General features: G+C 43.4%; 1 protein-coding gene and 1 pseudogene across 5 annotated transcripts in view; one reads left to right on the forward strand and one right to left on the reverse strand.

Moving 5' to 3' along the window:
• PRR14L (proline rich 14 like) overlaps positions 1 to 12,065 on the forward strand; it is a 55,085-nt gene extending 43,020 nt beyond the window's left edge. For all 5 annotated transcript variants that reach the window (XM_028124597.2, XM_028124595.2, XM_028124600.2 and 2 more), the window contains 2 exons: positions 5,692 to 5,763; positions 7,634 to 12,065. In XM_028124597.2, the coding sequence (XP_027980398.1) occupies positions 5,692 to 5,763; positions 7,634 to 7,898 (337 nt within the window). In that variant the 3' untranslated portion in view covers positions 7,899 to 12,065. The remainder of the gene's footprint in view (positions 1 to 5,691; positions 5,764 to 7,633) is intronic.
• Positions 12,066 to 16,818: 4,753 nt separating this feature from the next.
• On the reverse strand, positions 16,819 to 17,380 carry LOC114225242 (heterogeneous nuclear ribonucleoprotein A1-like 3 pseudogene; annotated as a pseudogene).
• Between the last annotated feature and the right edge of the window lie 1,330 nt (positions 17,381 to 18,710).

Raw genomic sequence — 18,710 nt, forward strand, 5'->3', positions numbered from 1 at the left:
GTAGTCCCTTAAGTAACCCCAGGGTAAATTATTGAACCCTCCTGAGCTTCAAGAATGTGTCTGTAAAGTGTAGTAAGAATTCCCAACACTTAAGATGGCTGTACAGTCCACTTGAGGAAAAAATGTGTAATGTACCAATTATATTGCTTCACACAACACAAATGCAATAATTATTACTGTGATCATAATTGACGTTCTACTTTTCCCACATGGTTTTTGTCTTAATATATTTTTATCTTACAGTTCTTTTATTGATCATCCTACCATGTTTTTCCAAGAGAAATTTTTTAATATTTCAGATGTCCTAGGTTGAATAGTACTTATTCTTAGAATGAAATAGGATTCAGAATCAAATGTATTCTATCTTGCATTTATATGTAGATATAAGTTCTAAAAAAACCTTTTTATTATAAATAAGGAGTTGGGAGTGGAGAGAGTTTTAATATTGTAATGATATTCAGTCCTTTGAACTTCTTTCAAGGAATATGCCAAAAAATCACAGTGATCTATCATCAAATTATATTTAATGATTTATCACCTAATTTTTTTTGAAAGCAAAGGACTGAAAAATGCTGACTCACATAGGTTCTGTTACCAGGCGTTGAAGGTAGTGATTATCTCATTGTATGAGCAACACACGAAAAAGATCTGACCAGTAAGTGTCAGATGCCCAGTAATTTGTATGCTGGTCTTTCACTTAGAGATACTTTATTTAAATCAATATAGTGAAAGAGGTTGAAAAAATAAGATTTTTTAACAAACCTTAGCCTGAGATATCTAATAATAAAATGCTTTTATTCGCATCCTCTTTTGTCAAAAAACCTTGAAGTTGTAGATTTAGTGCATTAAATTTATGGAAAAGCTTTGACATACAACTTTTTTTTTAATATACTTGACACAATGTTACATGAGTTTCACATGTACAATATTGTGATTCAACAAGACTATACATTATGCTGTGCTCATGACAGGTGTAACTACCATCTGTCACCATACAATGCTATTATAATACCGTTGACTATATCCCTATGCTGTACCTACTCATTCCATAATGGAAAGCCCTAATCTCCCACTCTCCTTCACCCATTTTGCATGTTCCCCCACCCCTTGACATATAACTTAATTGGCAAAGGCAGTTTTTATCATTCAAGCCCATCAGCCACATCATTCTTACTTCCTAACTTTTGTTTTCCAACTCAAGTAAGTGTGTTAATTCGCATTTATGAAAATCATACAAACCATTGAGAAATAAATTATGGAACACATCTTATAAGGTAAATTTGTAAAAGCCGTAAGTCAAAATTAAAATCATGTAACATATAAATAAAAATTTATTTTACTAGCACATTATTAAAACCACATGGTAATGCTATTTCTCATTACTGGATTTGTAATAAACCAGTGTAATGTGTAGTTAGAATAATAAATTATGAAGTGAGAAGTATGGTAGAAAGCATGATATTGCTTCAGTAAATGTGTATGCATATATGAATCAAACAACATTATTGGACTTTTAGGAACAATTAAGAGTCATGTAAAAAATCAGAAATAAACCTATTATTTTATGTAAATCTTAGGATTGCTTCAATATTTAATGTAGGAGAAAAATGTATTATGAAACCAACTTGCATGGCAGTATCCTATAATTTTTGCTGTTGTTAACAGGGTAGAAGTTATAACATTTTATAAGCTAAAATAAGATGAGGATTAAATAATTGAATTAAATATTTTTTATGTGATTTTTTTTTTAAAGTTTATTCCTTTACTGAAGGAAATTACTTAAAATTTTTGTCTGTGGGTTTTACATACTTCATCTTCAAATGTTTGATAGTCCTAGTAAACATTTCGGTTATGTTTTTTAAAAAAGAAGAATTGACTGTTGAGTGGAACTTTTCTTTTGAAGTGATAACAGACTGTCAATGAGAATTGAGAATAGTTTTGGAAGAAACATTGGATACAGTTAAATACATGAACAAGCTATGTTGGTATTTGAAGCTCTCTTTCCTAAGTAGGGCCTCCTTCTGAAAGAGGCATTGTTTGATGATAATCAGGAGATAAATGAGGCAGGGTCACTCTGACAAACCCATTCTGCAGCATATCTGAAATCTGAATATTCTGACACCAGCCAAAGTACCCTATTTCTAAAGCCGCTCCTCTCTTAATGGAACTATATGTAATGGGGAAAGACCAGTCCAATACAAGTTTACTGCGATTTCATTAATTACTGAAGGGAACTTATTAGCAAGATCAGGGATTTGATTCATATACTGAAATAGCATTCAGGATGGATAGGTGCTATTCTGAAAGAATTTGTAGGAATGGAAAACTGCATGATCATTGAAGGACACTTCTCAAACATATGACCAGAAGTTCTAGGAAATTAAAGATTAGGAGGTTGATTCCACTAAAACTGGGTATTCGTGTACTCTGTGGCATGTCTTCTGGTATACTAGTGTGAATACCCCTGGTATTTAGTGGCAACCTTATTTAGCTAGCTCTTGGGGGTTCATGTGTCTTGTCGGTCCAATCAGACAAACTATACAGTATTTTAAATAGGGGAACGTTAGTATAGAATGTTAAACTATAATAGGAGAGTAACCACAAGATGTACAGAGAATTCTGAGGGACCCTAAGACTGAGAGCACGTACTCAAGGAAGGACAAACTTGGAAGAGGGGCCACCTCCCTAGGTTGGCATTTAGACTTTGTTGGAAAGGGTATGGTTGCAACCCATTAGCTTGCTCTGGGTTGCTAAGGCCAGAACTAGGCACTCAGGAAATAGCAACTTTGCGAGGTGCAGACAAGCTGAGGCAGGCAGGCATGCAAGGAGAGTGCGGGTGCTACTATGGATATAAGGCATGGAGCATGTTGTATTTCTTTCAGGAGGGCCACAGGAAACAGACCTCAAGAAGTTGGGGTGCAGACTTATGGCCTGGAGGCCACTATGTGTCAGGAAGCATGTGGCATGATCACCAGGCTAGGGTTGCCAGAGCACTGAAGGGACTACATGCTCTGTCCACATAACTAGGGCTGAGCCCTCTCCAAATGTCCCCTCCTTGACATCCCAACAAACATGCACCATGACAGGGAAAAAAGTTTACCAGAACCAGGAAGAGAAACTCCTTTCCTCCTACAGTGTTCCCCAATGCCCTCTTCTGCCAAAGCTTTTAGCATCGTACTTACCGTAAAGAAGAAATGCTTAAGAGTACAGATTCCATTTTCACAAGAGTAGGTACTGATGGGTACATTTTGAGCTAAAAAGCAATAATTTGATAACTGGTACATGACAGCATACACTAAAAATTTGAATACAATTCACTTGACCAAGAGCTGTTCCTTTTAAGGAGAGATTTGAATAAATGGAAAAGTTGTATTTAATGCAATCATATGGAAAAATAAAGAATCAAGAATAGCCAGGAAAATTCAGAAAAGGAGTGAAATAAGAGAGATACTAATCCCAAAAGATACTACAATATATTGTAAAGTCTTAATAGATAAGAACAGTATAGTGCCAGAGCATAAGCATACAAATTGGTAAATTAAAATAGAAAGTCCAGGAATAGACACAAATACATAGGGAAATTAGAATGTGACAAAGGTGTCCCCTCAAATCAATGGTAAAAAGAAAGACTAAAGTGCTATTGGGGCAACTGAGTAGCCATTTTAAGAGTAATAAACTTGGGAGGGGAGGGGCGGGGGGGCACCTGGCTGGCTGTCAGTAGAGTATGCAACTTTTGTTCTCAGGGTTGTAAGTTCAAGCCACATGTTGGGTGTAAAGATCACTTAAAAATAAAATTTGGCGGGGCGCTGGGTGGCTCAGTTGGTTAAGCGACTGCCTTCAGTTCAGGTCATGATCCCAGGGTCGTGGGATCGAGCCCCGCATCGGGCTCCCTGCTCAGCAGGAGGCCTGCTTCTCCCTCTCCCACTCTCCCTGCTTGTGTTCCCTCTCTCTCTGTCTCTCTCTCTGTCAAATAAATACATTAAAAAAAAAAAATCTAAAAAAAAAATAATAAAATAAAATTTGGGGGGCACCTGGATGGCTCAGTTGGTTAAGTGACTGCCTTCAACTCAGGTCATGATCCCAGGGTCGTGGGATCGAGCCCCGCATCGGGCTCCCTGCTCGGCGGGAAGCCTGCTTCTCCCTCTCCCACTCCCCTTGCTTGTGTTCCCTCTCTCTCTGTCTGTCTCTGTCAATTAAATAAATAAATAAAATCTTTAAAAAAAAAAAAAGAATTCTATCTAATGACTGGAGGAGTGATAGACTATTACCGTGTATGTCCCTAAAGAAGTAGTAAATGTAGTCAACATTTTTCAGTGGCTATTAATATTACAAAAAAGTCAACAACAGGTACCACGTCCCTCATGATAAAAGTATACACCACCATCTAAAAATCTTCCTATCAAAGCACCTAAATCTGGGGTCACCTGGGTGGCTTCATCGGTTAAGTGACTGCCTTCAGCTTAGGTCATGATCATGGAGTCCCGGGATCGAGTCCCACATCGGGCTCCCTGCTCGGCGGGGAATCTGCTCCCTCTGACCCTGCCCTATCTCATGCTCTCTTTCTCTCTCTCTCAAATAAATAATAAAATCTTAAAAAAAAAACCAAAACACCTAAATCTGATTATGCCTTTATATCTCAATTGTCGATCCGTAGGAAATACCTGTAGTATTTCCCATATGTTTGGGTCAGAGGAACAGGTTAAATGATACTATGTGGGTGTAATCAAAATCTAGACTGGGGAAGCCACAGGTCAAATGACCTGGTTTCTTCACCAGATAAATTACAAAATTAAAAAAAAGGAGACAAAAGAGAACATGAGTAACATATAAATTAAGATGGGTTTGATTAGGATTAAAAGTTCCAGGGACCTGGGGTGCCTGGGTGGCTCAGTTGGTTAAGCGACTGCCTTCGGCTCAGGTCATGATCCTGGAGTCCCAGGATCGAGTCCCACATCAGGCTCCCTGCTCAGCGGGGGGTCTGCTTCTCCCTCTGACCCTCTTCCCTCTCATGCTCTCTGTCTCTCATTCTCTCTCTCTCAAATAAATAAATAAAATCTTTAAAAAGAAGAGAAAAAAAAAAGTTCCAGGGACCTGTGTTTGGGAGAAGGGTAAAAATATTGATGCACTTCAGTTTCCAAGTTAAATATACTTATTAAAATTCTTGCCAGCCAATAAAAGGGGAATGTATAATTTCCAAGCCAGAAAGGGGGGATAGAAAGTAAGGAGTCAGTCAAGGAAAAGAAAAACATTGAAAAGGTAGGATTAAAAGAAGCTGTAAAATACAATAGGTATAAATACAGTTATATCATTGCCAGCAAGTATAGACAAAATTTCATAAAGCTGAAAATTGGCAGCCTAGAAAAGAAAATCTAGTATGTGTCATGCACGTGAGACACATCTAAAACTCATTGCAGAAGGGCTGAAAGAAAAGAAGCCCATCGAGCTGGGAAGGCAGTCTTTTCTCTCAAGAGAGCGTGGAGAAGGATGTCTGGGTAGCTCAGTTGGTTGAGAGTCTGCCTTCAGCTCAGGTCATGATCCCAGGGTCCTGCATCAGGCTCCCTGATCAGCGGGGGTCTGCTCCTCCCTCCCCCCCCCCACCCCGCTCATGCTCTCGCACTTTCTCTCCTCTCATAAATAAATAAAATCTTTAAAAAAGAACAACATGAAGAATTTATTTTGTTCTCTTTTCAGGCTGAAGAAAAAGGAGTTTAGTTTAGAAGAAATCTATACCAATAAGAATTATAAGTCTCCTCCTGCCAACAGGTGGGTACATGAGTAGGACTTTATAGACTGGGAGGGCTTCTGAAATGGTCGATGTAAATCTTCAATCCTTTCACTTCAGAAAAGGTTTTATGTTCAGTTATTGGAAATAACATGAATTGATATTTTTACTTTCCAGCTTTTGAACTGGGGTTGGTGGTAGGATGGGACAGGAACATGTGTTGAATGAAGTAGGTACAGAAAACGTCTTACTTCAGTTTGTACTTGTGTTTTTAACAAATAGGTCAGCTCTCTTCTTCAGGACTAATAATCATCAGTCTTCAGATAGGATTCCAAACCCAAATACAGAACAAATTTCATTGGCTACTTTCAAGTCTGAATTCAGTTTAAGTTAGGGAACATTAATTCAGTTCCTGTTGTGTCCAGGTTGTAGCAGGAGAGTTCTAGGATTTTATCCTGTAAGGTGAACATTTGCTCTAAGTCATTTGTACAAGATGATTCATTACAATTGCTAAATAATAGGAAAGGATTGGAAACAACTGAAAATATCCACTAATCGAGTTCTGATTAAATTATAATCCAGCCTTATAATGGAATGTACTGTATAGCCATTAAAAAGAATGAATCAGGAGCGCCTGGGTGGCTCAGTCGGTTAAGCGTCTGCCTTCAGCTCAGGTCATGATCCCAAGGTCCTGGGATTGAGTCCCATGTCGGGCTCCCTGTTCTGTGGGGAGTCTGCTCCTTCACCCTCTGCCCCTACCCCCTGCTTGTGCTCTCTCACACTCTCGGTCTCAAATAAATAAATAAAAATTCTTTAAAAATTAAAAAAAAAAAAAAAAAGAATGGGACACCTGGGTGGCTCAGTCGGTTAAGCATCTGCCTTTGGCTCAAGTCATGATCCCAGAGTCCTGGGATTGAGTCCTGAGTCGGGCTCCCTGCTTCACAGGGAGTCTGCTTCTCCCTCTGCCCCTCCTCCCACTCGTTCTCTCAATCCCTCTCTCTCCCCCAAATAAATAAATAAAATCTTGAGAAAAAAAAGAATGAATCAGATACCCATGTACCAAATTAGAATAATCTTAAAAGTTATTGATGGGGCACCTGGGTGGCTCAGTCAGTCAAGTCAGTCTGCCTTCGGCTCAGGTCATGATCCCAGGGTTCTGGGATCAAGCCCCGTGTCCGGATCCCTGCTCAGTGGGGAGCCTGCTTCTTCCTCTCCTGCTCCCCCTGCTTGTGCTCTCTCTCTCCGTCAAATAAATAAATAAAATCTTTAAAAAAATAAGTACTGACAGGTCAGAGAGGCACAGTGCATAGGACAGTGTATGTAATTTGTTACCATTTGAGTAAGAGGAAAAAACCAAAGTGGAGGATATATGTCATGGGTCAGCAGACTACAGGCCAAATTCAGCCAGTGGCCTATTTCCTTTCTTTTCTTTCTTTCCTTTTTTTGTTACAGTCTGTCAGCAAAGGATGGTTTCTACATTTTTAAAGGGTTATTTAAAAACAAAAAAGAGTATGTAATAGAGTCCTCTGTGGCTCATTAATTTCAAAATGTTTATTCTCTGGTACTTTATGCAAAAGGGTTATCTCTGATAATATATGCTTATTTATGCAAGTCTGTGCATTGAATGACTTTTGGGAGGATACACAAAAAATTTGCTGCTGTTGCCAACAGGGGCTGGCCTTGTATTCTTTACCCTTTTGTCCAGTTGCAGTTTTTTCACTCTGTGTTCCCATATTACGTATCCATAAAATTTTTTTTTCATACAAAAAAAGATAGATACTGGCCAGAGGAAACAGCTGAGTAAATAGTCGTTAGTCATTTAAGCCCCAGTTGACCAGAACAGTTGGTGGCCCAGGAGATGTGCCATGTGAGTCGGTGTGGTGTTGAGTCTTTTTTGTGCTCTGCCCTCAGGTGTTTGGAGACCATCTTTGAGGAACCCAAGGAACGAAATGGTACACTAATCTCAATCAGCCAACAGAAGAGAAAACGAGTTCTAGAATTTCAGGATTTTACCGTCCCACGAAAGAGGAGAGCTCGTGGTAAGGTCAAGGTGGCAGGCAGCTTTACCAGGGCCCAGAAGGCGGCTCTGCAGAGTCGAGAGCTGGATGCTCTGTTGATACAGAAACTAATGGAATTGGAGACCTTTTTTGCCAAGGAAGAGGAGGAGCAGGAGTGACCATCTGGTTGTTGAGAAGCAATTCGGTTTGGGGGTCTCGATTTTAGATTTTCCAGGCTCCTTGGAAGAGGTTGCCTAATTTTGCCCTACCGCCCAAACTACTCAAAAGGCAGTCCATGGATTTTTACCTATTTTGAGGTGCAACCTTTTTAGGAAATGGTGAAGGAGGGTCCTCTACTTCTACTGCTGAGTATTGAACCTCAGGAATGCTCCCTTTCTCCTGGAAATGGTCCTGAATGACATCTGGCCTCCTCCCCCCACTCGCCATCCTCAGGAGGAGGACACAGCACACGTTCGGTAACACTAGGATTCCAAGGACTCACAGCATTTGCACGTCCGTGTGAAAGTTCTGCGTTGTTTACGGTGGTGCTAGACCAAGATCATTTAGAGACGTGGCCTAGGGAGGGGGACCTGGCGTCCTGTCCTGTGTGGTCTCACCGGCTCATTTCAGTAGTGGAGGAAAGAGGAGCTGTTGTGTTTCCTAATCCTTTGAGTCCGTCTGCCTAGAACTGTGTGTGTGTGTGTGTGTGTGTGTGTGTGTGTGTGTGTGTGGCTTTTTCCCATGATTTTCTCCCCTCTGTGACTGTGGGTCACTAGTGCCAGAGGAGCCCGTCCAGGCCCCATTCGAAGTAAGTTGCACTTTTTAATGTTGTGGTGTTGATTATTTTCATTTGTTTTATTTCCTTTTTTTTTTTTGTATTATTGCTGCATGTTTGGAGCCTTTAAATGTGATTTTAAAACAAATTTTTTAAGACATCAAGGAGAAAGACAATACATGTCTTCAGAATATATGACAGGCATTTGACCCAGTATATCAGTGCATAGTATGGGACAATGGAGAGACATTTTCCCATCATGTGTTTCAAGCAGCCCCTTCCCCATGTCCACCTTCCAGTGTAACTCATTAGCTGGAGTACTTTTTCATCTGGGTTCTCATTCTTGCTCACTAAGTTGATGTGTTTATTTTAATGATGGAAATAAGAGCAGGTTTTCCTCCCAACCATTTAAAAAATATGAACGTTGGGTGTGGTCTTAATGGGTTTTATCTGAAGTAGTAGCATATAACAAAGTTGGGTACAACAGCTCAGGCGGTGATAAAGTCCAACCCAGAGTGTTTGCAGCTGTCAGAGCAACTTGCTCCAAAAGTGGAAGTGAGACAGGATGTGGTTCAGACCCAGTGATGCATCCTTGCAGTGGGATCATGAAATTCCACCACCAGCCCTCTCGGAGGACACCATCTTATTTGGGGGCTCCTATGTCAAACCTACTGGAAATTTTGTGGAGTGCCAGAGTCAGCGGAGTTCCTTCATCTGGGCTCGCGGGAGTCTGTGGGCAGAAGGATGCTGTGTGGATCAACCAGGCCCAGAGGTGTCATTCCTTTTCCACTTAACTCCTATGTGGAAGCCCTGCTTCCCCCAACCTCCTTCCCTTGTGTTTTATCTTTCTTTCTCTCTTGCTCTCAAAACAAAAGTTCAGAGAACTAACATTCCTTGGCTGGTAAGTGAGATGCTACACCCAGCCTCAGGACACTGGTCACCTCTTCCCATTCTCCTAAGAGCCACTGCTGGGAAGCATGAACCCATGGAGACTGTCAGAACTCCAGAGATATTTTCAAAGCCAGTCTGTTAGAGAAGAGCGAGTGGTGCCGTCCTGGAGTGTGTCTCCTAGGGTTCCTTTGTCTCCCCATTTGTGAGTGGGTGGGGAGATGGGGCGGGGGCGGGGGGGTCTCTATGTGCCTTTCCTTTGCAGGTTGACAGTCTATGCCACACTGGAGCAGAGGAACTGACATGAGCAAGAAAAAAAAAAGTGCCACATCTGTCTTATAGGCCCACTGCCTCAGACATAGCATTTAGTAAGTGAAATACATACCTGGTGACCCAAGGAGGCTTCTAAGGCCATGGCCAAATAGCATTAGAAGAGAGCCACACTTCCACACTGGCTCTGAATGATGTGAACTAGATTCCGTCGTTCTACATCCACTTTGCCCAGACTGTATAGACACGACCTGTGTTTCACCTCAATACCTGTCCCTTCCTGGGACAGGGTCCTTAGACACTAAATGCTTCTCTCTGTCTTTTCGCCTAAAGAAGTGGGATTAGTAATCCATTGCACCCTCCAACAGAGATTTTTAGGGAGTGCTGCTGGACAGCGTGCAAACTCCCAGCAACTCAGCAGAGCCCTGTTTGCCAGCTCCGTTGCCAGTGTAGACGAGTCAGCCATGTCATCCAGCAGACTGAGGTCGAGTGGGCACAGCTGTGGCATCACCACCATTACAGAGACACAATTTCAAGTTCGCCCTATATAGGCATGGCACTTGGAAGAGCCAGGAGCAGTGATGTGGAACGTTGGAGGCATGGAGGAAGTGGAGGCCTGGGCTCTCTCCTTGTCCTGGCCATGTGGGAGAGAAGCAGCTCTGAGGCAGCCCTGCCTATCCTTGAAATTCTTGGCCCACCCCCTGACTAAGGGGCCTTCCCCTGCTTCCAAGTTAAGAAGGGGCCCCCATTGCAAACTTGAAATTGCTTGCCTGAAGTTGATACATCAAGTTCTAGCCGCGCTCAGCCACACCTGTCTTAGCATCCATTGTCGTCATTGGCCTGGCCAGCTGCAACGCTCTCTGTGGTCCTCGGAGCCTGTGGAAGCTGCCCGCTATGGGAGGCGTTAGTCGGCCGCTGGCACCCCACCTGCCCGGAGCTACTGGAGGTCTCCTGCTGCTGGGGGCTGGTACAGTTTCTGAGTATGGGGACTTCCCACCCCAAGCGGTGGGAAGTTATAATTAACTATAATTTACTCAGCTATAACTCAACTCCAGAGGTTTAGTGTTTTTAATATGGGAAAGAGAGGAGAAATCTCAGGTCCAATCAGGGTTCTGCCCATCAGCTTTTCACTGAAACTTCAACTATGGGTGGTTGCTTTTTCATCTTTCAGTTTATAGCTGTGTTTGCCCCTCATCTGCTCCCCACCCACTTTCCCGTTCTCTTTTGGTCGCCTTTCCAGCTTCATTTCTCCATTAGTTTAAATTTACCTCATCACCTATTCAAGCAGATTATGTCCACTTTTTCTTGGTGACCTTACTCTAAGAGCTACAGCTGAGGAAGGTACAGTGGAAAGACATGTAGCGTTTGCCTTACTTGGAGCCTGAAGAGCTTAGAAATTCATGCTGTGAATCCCAAAACTCAGCGCTCCTTCAAGAGCTGTGAAAATCATGACACTTTGTCACAGTTTTGCCTGAAAGGGTCTTTTGCGTGGGCACTGGAGCCAACCTGAGGTAAATTCCAGATCCTGCCATCCGGGCATGATCCTTCCCCCCAGGGCTCACTCCCTGCCCACCAGACCGAGAGCATGTGGAAGATGCGGGACCGGGGCAGCAGAGCCAAGGCTTTGGTGCAGCCTAATGGAACACGCAGCCAGCGCTCCATCCCCAGGCTGGGATTCCATCTCATAATACCATGTACAGTAAGATCCACGGAAGACCAACTTTTAGTCAGTGATACTTTTCTCCCATCACCTGAGGGAGGAGTATGCAGTTGGTGCTTTCTTTAATTCCCTTGTTTTGTTTTGTTTTGTCTTGGGAAGCTTTTCCCCTGGTATCATGGAAAGGACCTTTTAAACACATTGTGGGTGGCTGTATCCAAAGTCTAAATAATTGGCCAGAGGTATGGAGTAGCCTTTCCTGGATTCATGCAAGGGAAGAGCTCCTTACCACAACTGCACTTCTTAATGTAAACAGCTGGCTTCGGAGGAAGGCTTAGTTTTACAAAAATCAAAAGTTTTATATTATCATCTAACCACAAATTGAGCAGCAAGCGCTAATTTGATTAAGTGAGGGTCCCCGTATAGCCTGCCATCTAGCACAGTATATACTCAGATTTGATGGCTTGTTCGTCGTGTGTCTTCATGAGCCCCTCCCTGGTGCTGAATTGGATCTGAATTCTTGGCGAGAGGCCTCAGCATCTCCTTGGGCAGGTCTGGGCCAGTAAATAGCTGCCTGAAGTGTTTATATATTATCATGGTCAATAGTTAAGTGAAATTTGTACATTTTTGGTAATATTGGCATACAAGATGCCCCTGCATTTCCTTTTCTGTTTGGTAGTTTGTGACTCTAAAATTCCCACTGTTATGTGTGTTAATTTATGAAAATAAATTTTTTTTTGAAAACCTTTCAAATAACTCTCAAGGCTGTTATCCTTAAAAAAAAAAAAAAAGGGGGCACCTGGGTGGCTCAGTCAGTTAAGTGTCCAACTCTTGATTTTGGCTCAGGTCATGATCTCAGGGTTGTGAGATTGAGCCCCATGTGGTGCTCTGTGCTCAGCATGTAATATGCTTGAGATTCTCTTTCTCCCTCTGCCTGTCTGTTCTCTCTCTCTCTCAAAATAAAATTTAAAAAAAAAATTTTTTTTTTAATCTCTACACCCAGCATGGGGCTCGAACTTCAAACCCCAAGATCAAGAGTCACATGCTCTACCAACTGAGCCAGTCAGGCACCCCTGTTACTTTATTGTTATGGCTTGGTAATAAGTTAAAATTTTACCTATAATGTCATGAGGTTTCACCATTTTCTGAGGACTGTCCTGCGCTCAGAACATGTTTAAGACTCCACCTTTGGGTGACCTTCTGAGCCTGCAGTGAGCCTTTGAAACTTTATTCAGTGGGGGAACACCTGGGTGGCACAGTTGGTTGAGCATCCGACTCTTGGTTTTGGCTCAGGTCATGATCATGGGGTCGTGGGGTTGAACCCTACATCGGGCTCCATGCTCAGTGGGGAGTCTGCTTCTCTCCCTCTCCCTCTCCCTCTGTCCCTCTTGTCTCTCCTTGAGCTGACTCTCACTCTTTCTCTCTAAAGGAAAAAAATAAATCTTACATAAAATAAAATTTACTCAGTGGTCGCAGATTATCTCATGACAGAATTTGGTATTTGGAAACCACTAAGACTCATTCAGATCTGAGTCATACCAAGTGAGGTGGGGTTGCTGAGCAAGTATTTTAAGTATGATTTTTAAATAGTGCACCTTAATTTCTCATTTGGCGGGGGGGGGGGAGAAAGGAGTATAAAGTCAAGTCAAAATATGTTTCAAATATTAGCCTATTTGGAATAAGCTTGACTTGCTAATGAGACTACACGGGAGAGAGTATAAGTACATTCATTTACTGTAAAAAAAAAGGTCTTGCCCTTTATCACATCCTCCTAGCTGTACATGAGGTTAGGCTATGATAAGTACTCCATCCTCAGCTCTCTCTCTAACCAATGGCAACTAGTGAGAGAATGACTGAAAACATGGCTCTCTAACACCACACCGACTTGTCCCAGAAAGAAGCTAAGAATCCTCTGTGGTGTCCTGCCCTCTTGCAGTGATGGAGACCTCATCTCTGCAGTTCCTTCTGGGACTTTGCTCAAGAAGTAGTCTAGAAAATTCCTAATTTTTTAAGCAACTTCCAAGGTCATAGGTGAGTCATAACACCTTAAACTTCCAGTGTCTTCTCCCTTTTCACTGAGAAGATAGAAGCAATTTGGATAGAACTTACCTACAGACCTTTTGCAGTTTCTTGAACAGACCAGGCATGCTCCCACCTTAGGATACATTCACTTGATTTGCTGTTCCCAGGGCCCAGAATGTTCTCCCACGTTTCTACATGTTCCCTCAGATCTTTGCCTTCCCAGATCACCCTTCCTAAAGCTGTATCCCCTCCTCTTCTACATCACCCTTAAGATACTTTCTATTTTACAGCACTTACTACCACTTTGTACATACTCATCACTGTAATGTAAGCTCCTTGAGGTCAGGGACTTTCTTTTATTCACCCTGGGCTCTCCTGGCTCCTGAAGCACCTAACACAGTGCCTCACATATACGGTAGGAGCTGCGTAAACGTCGTAGGGCTGCATTCACAGAACTTGTTGCTGCACAGACCCGGTAAAATCCTCTTCAACGCCCTGACTCTGAATATGTGAAGGCCATGTAATTCTTCTCCCTTCAATTACTCTTCAAGGGACCTGGCCTGCGGCTGCACAGATACACAAGGTAAAACTGGTCAACTCTTTTTTTTTTTAGGATTTTATTTGACAGAGCACAAGTACAGGCAGTGGCAGGTGGAGAGGGAGAAGCAGGCTCCCCGCTGAGCGAGGAGCCCGATGCGGGACTCGATCCCAGGACCCTGGGACCATGACCTGAGCCAAAGGCAGACGTTTAACCGACTGAGCCACCTGGGCGCCCCTTGCCAACTCTTCCGATGCCTGGCTCTGCCCAGCTCCAGCTGCGGCCACACCCACAGCTGGCCTCACGCCTTCTGATTGGCTGGAGCTCACAGGCAGGGTGGGGCCGGTTGAGTTACCCATAACAGAAGTGGCAAGGGAGTGAGGTCACCTACCTGGGAGGTGGTATGTGCAGCCCAACCTGGAGACTGCATCCCTGGCCCAAGGACATAAGTGCGGGGTGCTGGAAGGCAGAGACTCCCATGCATAGGAATCGTCTTGGGAATGTTTCTCCTTTTTTATTTTTTTAAGATTTTATTTATTTGTCAGAGCAAGCACAAGCAGGAGTGGCAGGCAGAGGGAGAAGCGGGGAGCCCGATGCAGGACTTGATCCCAGGACTCTGGGATCATGACCTGAGCTGAAGGCAGACACTTAACCAACTGAGCCCCCCAGGTGTCCCAATTTTTGTCTCCTTTTTCTTTTGCATTTTTTAAAAAGATTTTATGTATTTATTTAAGAGAGAGCGAATGTACAAGCTGGGGAAGAGGGAGAGGGAGAAGCAGACCCCACTGAGCAGAGAACCTGACATGGGGCTTGATCTCAGGACTCTGGGATCACTACCTGAGCTGAAGGCAGACACTTAACCTACTGAGCCACCAAGGTGCTCCATTCTTCAGCATTTTTAATCTCAGACTCTTGAAGATGGTGAAACGGTCCCTGAAATAGTGCAAACACAGAGGCAAATATCCCAAAGCATTGCAGCAGTTGAGTCTGGCTGCCTTCCCCTACTTCTGCCTGCATAAGCGGGCTTTGTAAAACACAATTTCACCCTTGTCAGAACCACCTCTTAAAAATCTCTCCATGGCTTTCTCCTCGCCCCCAAGTAAAGATAGAAACTACCATTTACAGAGCCCTGCCCAAGGGCACAAATTTTGTGCTTATGACCTCCTTGAATTCTCACAGCAATTTCGAGTAGATCATTTTAAGCCCCATTTTGTAGATGAGGAAACAGGCTTAAACCCCAAGTCTCCTCCGGACCATGAGGCTGTGCTACCAAATGCAACATTTTTGCCTGTGCCTTCCTCTCCAGCCTCATTTCCCTTTGCTACTCCACTACCCTGAATTTCTTCTACTTTCTCAGATCCTCCATGCTGTCTCTTGCCTTAAAGCTTTTGCAGGAAGCTGTCATCTTGGCCAGAGATTTTCTTTCTCCCACCCCTTCATTGAACTGCCTCTACTTCAGATCTCTGGGGGCTTCCCCCAGCCCCTTCCCACTCTGTTCCCACCCTCTGTGCTGCCTGCTCACTCCCCAGGGTGCCACTCCCCTGTGAGCTTCAGGAGAGCGAGGTCTTGTTTGCCATCCCCAGCCCCTTGCACTTCCCTGGTACACTCATGCTCAGTCACTGCTTATTGAACAGATCAATGTATCATGGCTTGCCTGAGCACCATGGGACACAAAATAGCCAGTCCTCTGGAAGGTCATGGACAGGTAGGAGAGACAGACACATGGGTCAGGAACTGAGAGGAGACAGGCTGGCAAATTTTAGGATACAGATAGAAGTGCTGTGGGGAGAGAAAAGACTTTTTTTTTTTTTTTTAAGAAATGTAAAAGTTGCAGAAAAGAGCAAAGAACAACAAAAGCACCCATATTTCCACCATTCAGAATTAACAAGGATTAGTATTTTTCAAATTGCTTCCAGTCATGGGTTTTTTTTGTCTTTGTTTTTGTTTTTAAGGATTTTATTTATTTGACAGAGAGACACAGCGAGAAAGGGAACACAAGCAGGGGGTGTGGGAGAGGGAGAAGCAGGCTTCCCGCCGAGCAGGGAGCCCGATGCGGGGCTCAATCCCAGGACCCTGTGATCATGACCTGAGCCAAAGGCAGACACTCAACAACTGAGCCACCCAGGCGCCCCTCCAGTCAGGTTTAAAAGAAAGAAAACATTACAGATATCACCAAGGTCCCAACAGACGATCAGTCCCTGTTACATCCCTGGCTCCATTCCCTAGAGATAGCCCCTATTGGAAGGTTAGTGTTTGTCCCTCAGTGCCCTTCCTCCTCTCTGTCTGTCTCTGTCTCTCTCTCCATAAGCAACTTACAATATTATTTTTATACTGTTTTGTTTAGTAAGCTCTATGCCCAGTGTAGGGCTTGAACTCATGACCCCAAGGTCAAGAGTCACATGCTCTACTGACTGAGCCAGCCATGTGCACCTATATTGGTTTTAAGACACATTTATTCAGCATCATGATCAGACTATTACATTTAGCAATCAACAGTATGGGTGCAAAAAAAAATCTGTATTAAGACTTTTTTAAAAAATATTTATTTGAGAGAGAGAGAATGAGAGATAGAGAGCACGGGAGGGAAGAGGGTCAGAGGGAGAAGCAGACTCCCTGCTGAGCAGGGAGCCCGATGTGGGACTCGATCCCGGGACTCCAGGATCATGACCCGAGCTGAAGGCAGTCGCTTAACCGAGCCACCCAGGCGCCCTGTATTAAGGCTTTTTATTGGAATGCTTCAACTTTATACAGAACAGAAGCCAAAAAAACCTATTATACAATTAGTCACAAATACAGTCCTTGTGCCTTTTGCCCATACACATGAATATTGTCTAAAACTTGTCTTCTTTGTAGCAGTTAGGTTCTGCCACCATGGTGTTTGGCTGAGTTCACAAATAAATCTATTGTAGCTTCCCTGTTACCTGTCTGGCTCTGCTCTCTTGCTAAGCTTTATTTCCTGGCAGTAATCGAAGCCTTCTGCCAACTGCCATAGCTACTGCCAGAACCACCATAGCCACCTTGGTTTTGTGGTTTGGCAGAGTATTGGCCTCCAACACCATAGGGCCCAGAGCTTTTGCCTTCAAAGTGTTTTCCTTTCCTGGGTCCAGAATTTGAAGATTGATTGTTGTAGTTGCTAAAAATCATCATAGCTTCTGCTATCTCCATGGTGGCTTCCATTATTACCAAATCCATTACAGCTGTCCCCATTGCCATCACATGCAACCACCACCATGGCTGCCACCACAGTCACCTCAGCCACTAACTACGCCATGACCAAAGTTGTCATTCCCATCAAAACCACTTCCATGACCACCACCAAAGTTTCCAGTGTCACTTCCACCTCTTTGGCTGGACAAAGCAGTAGCTGTCTCTTGCTAGATAGGGCTTTCCTCACTTCACAGTTGTGGCCATTCATTGAGTGGTGTTTCTGAATGAGTTTGTCCAGGCAGTCGTGGTCATCCAAGGTCCCAAAAGCAAAGACTCTCTTCCTGCCACCGCCTCCGTCAGCCATGGTTTCAATGACTTCAATTTTCCCATACTGTTCAAAATAATCTCTTAAGTGATGTTCTTCAGCATCTTCTTTAATGTCAGGTAAAGTGGGCACCAGGTCTTTGAGAATCTTCTCTTCGGTTCCACGACTCTCCAATCCACCCTCCCCTGAAGCACTTAGTGTTTGGATCTCTCATTACCACAGAGTCCATGAGCATTCTGCCTTGCTCAAAATGGCTCCTCAGACTCATCAGTTGTTTCAAAGCTTCCACGAAGAGTTCTGCAGCTGCTCAGAATCTTTGGGAGACTGACTTAGGCATGCCAGCAGGAGGAGAAACTTGAACAATGCTTACTTGCCCCCATCCACAGACAGAAAGGATATGTATTTTGGTTTTATTGTTTTTACTTTTTATTTCTAAGTAGGCTCCACACCCAGCATGGAGCCCAATGCGGGCAGGGGCCGAACTCTCAACCTTGAGATCAAGACCTGAACTGAGATCAAGAGTCCGATGCTTAACCGACTGAACCACCCAGGGCGCCCCTGTATTTTGTTTTTAAAGTACACCAATCGTCTACTGAGTATGTGTCATTTAGCATCTTGGTTATTCTCAACTGACATTTTATTTTTGAGACCTACTCAGGTTGATATACGTAGATATGGGTCATTGCTTTCCATTGCTGTAGAGTAGACCATTGTAGAAGCATAACTGGGGAATTTTTTTTTTTAAAGATTTTATTTATTTATTTGACAGAGAGAGACAGCGAGAGAGGGAACACAAGCACGGGGGGTGGGAGAGGGAGAAGCAGGCTCCCTGCGGGACTCAATCCCAGGACCCTGGGATCATGACCTGAGCCGAAGGCAGACGCTTAATGACTGAGCCACCCAGGTGGCCCTAACTGGAGAATTTCTGCACCAGTAGGGATTCAGAAAGATAGCGCAGTCTACTGGAGGAGAGCAGGAATTGTCTGGGTCCTCTGCTTCAGGAAGGCAATGGCCAGACTAGGTTCTTTTCCAAATTAAGGAGTATGAACATATATGCACATCATTAGAACAAAGATGTCAAAGTCTTGGTATCTCTTCTTGGCCTTGGAAGAAAAAGAACTTTCAAAGTAAGAGACTACCTTCTCATTTAGCAGATTTTGCCATTTCCCTGTGATTCTCCAGGTGGGTGTGATAAAAATAAGTGATACATCTGTTAACTCCAGAACTCAGAGGAAACTTTCTTTTAGAGAACTGGCCACCTCAGAATGTTAATAAGATTTTTAGCAAGATCAAGTTACACATTTTGAAAGAACTGCTTTGGAAAGACAAATCGTAAAAATAATAAAGTTTAATAGAATACATTCTGTGT

This window comes from Eumetopias jubatus, unplaced genomic scaffold, assembly GCF_037043125.1.
Source record: "Eumetopias jubatus isolate StellerSeaLion01/CBP00866 unplaced genomic scaffold, mEumJub1_p1.0 scaffold_16, whole genome shotgun sequence".
Lineage (NCBI taxonomy): Eukaryota > Metazoa > Chordata > Mammalia > Carnivora > Otariidae > Eumetopias > Eumetopias jubatus.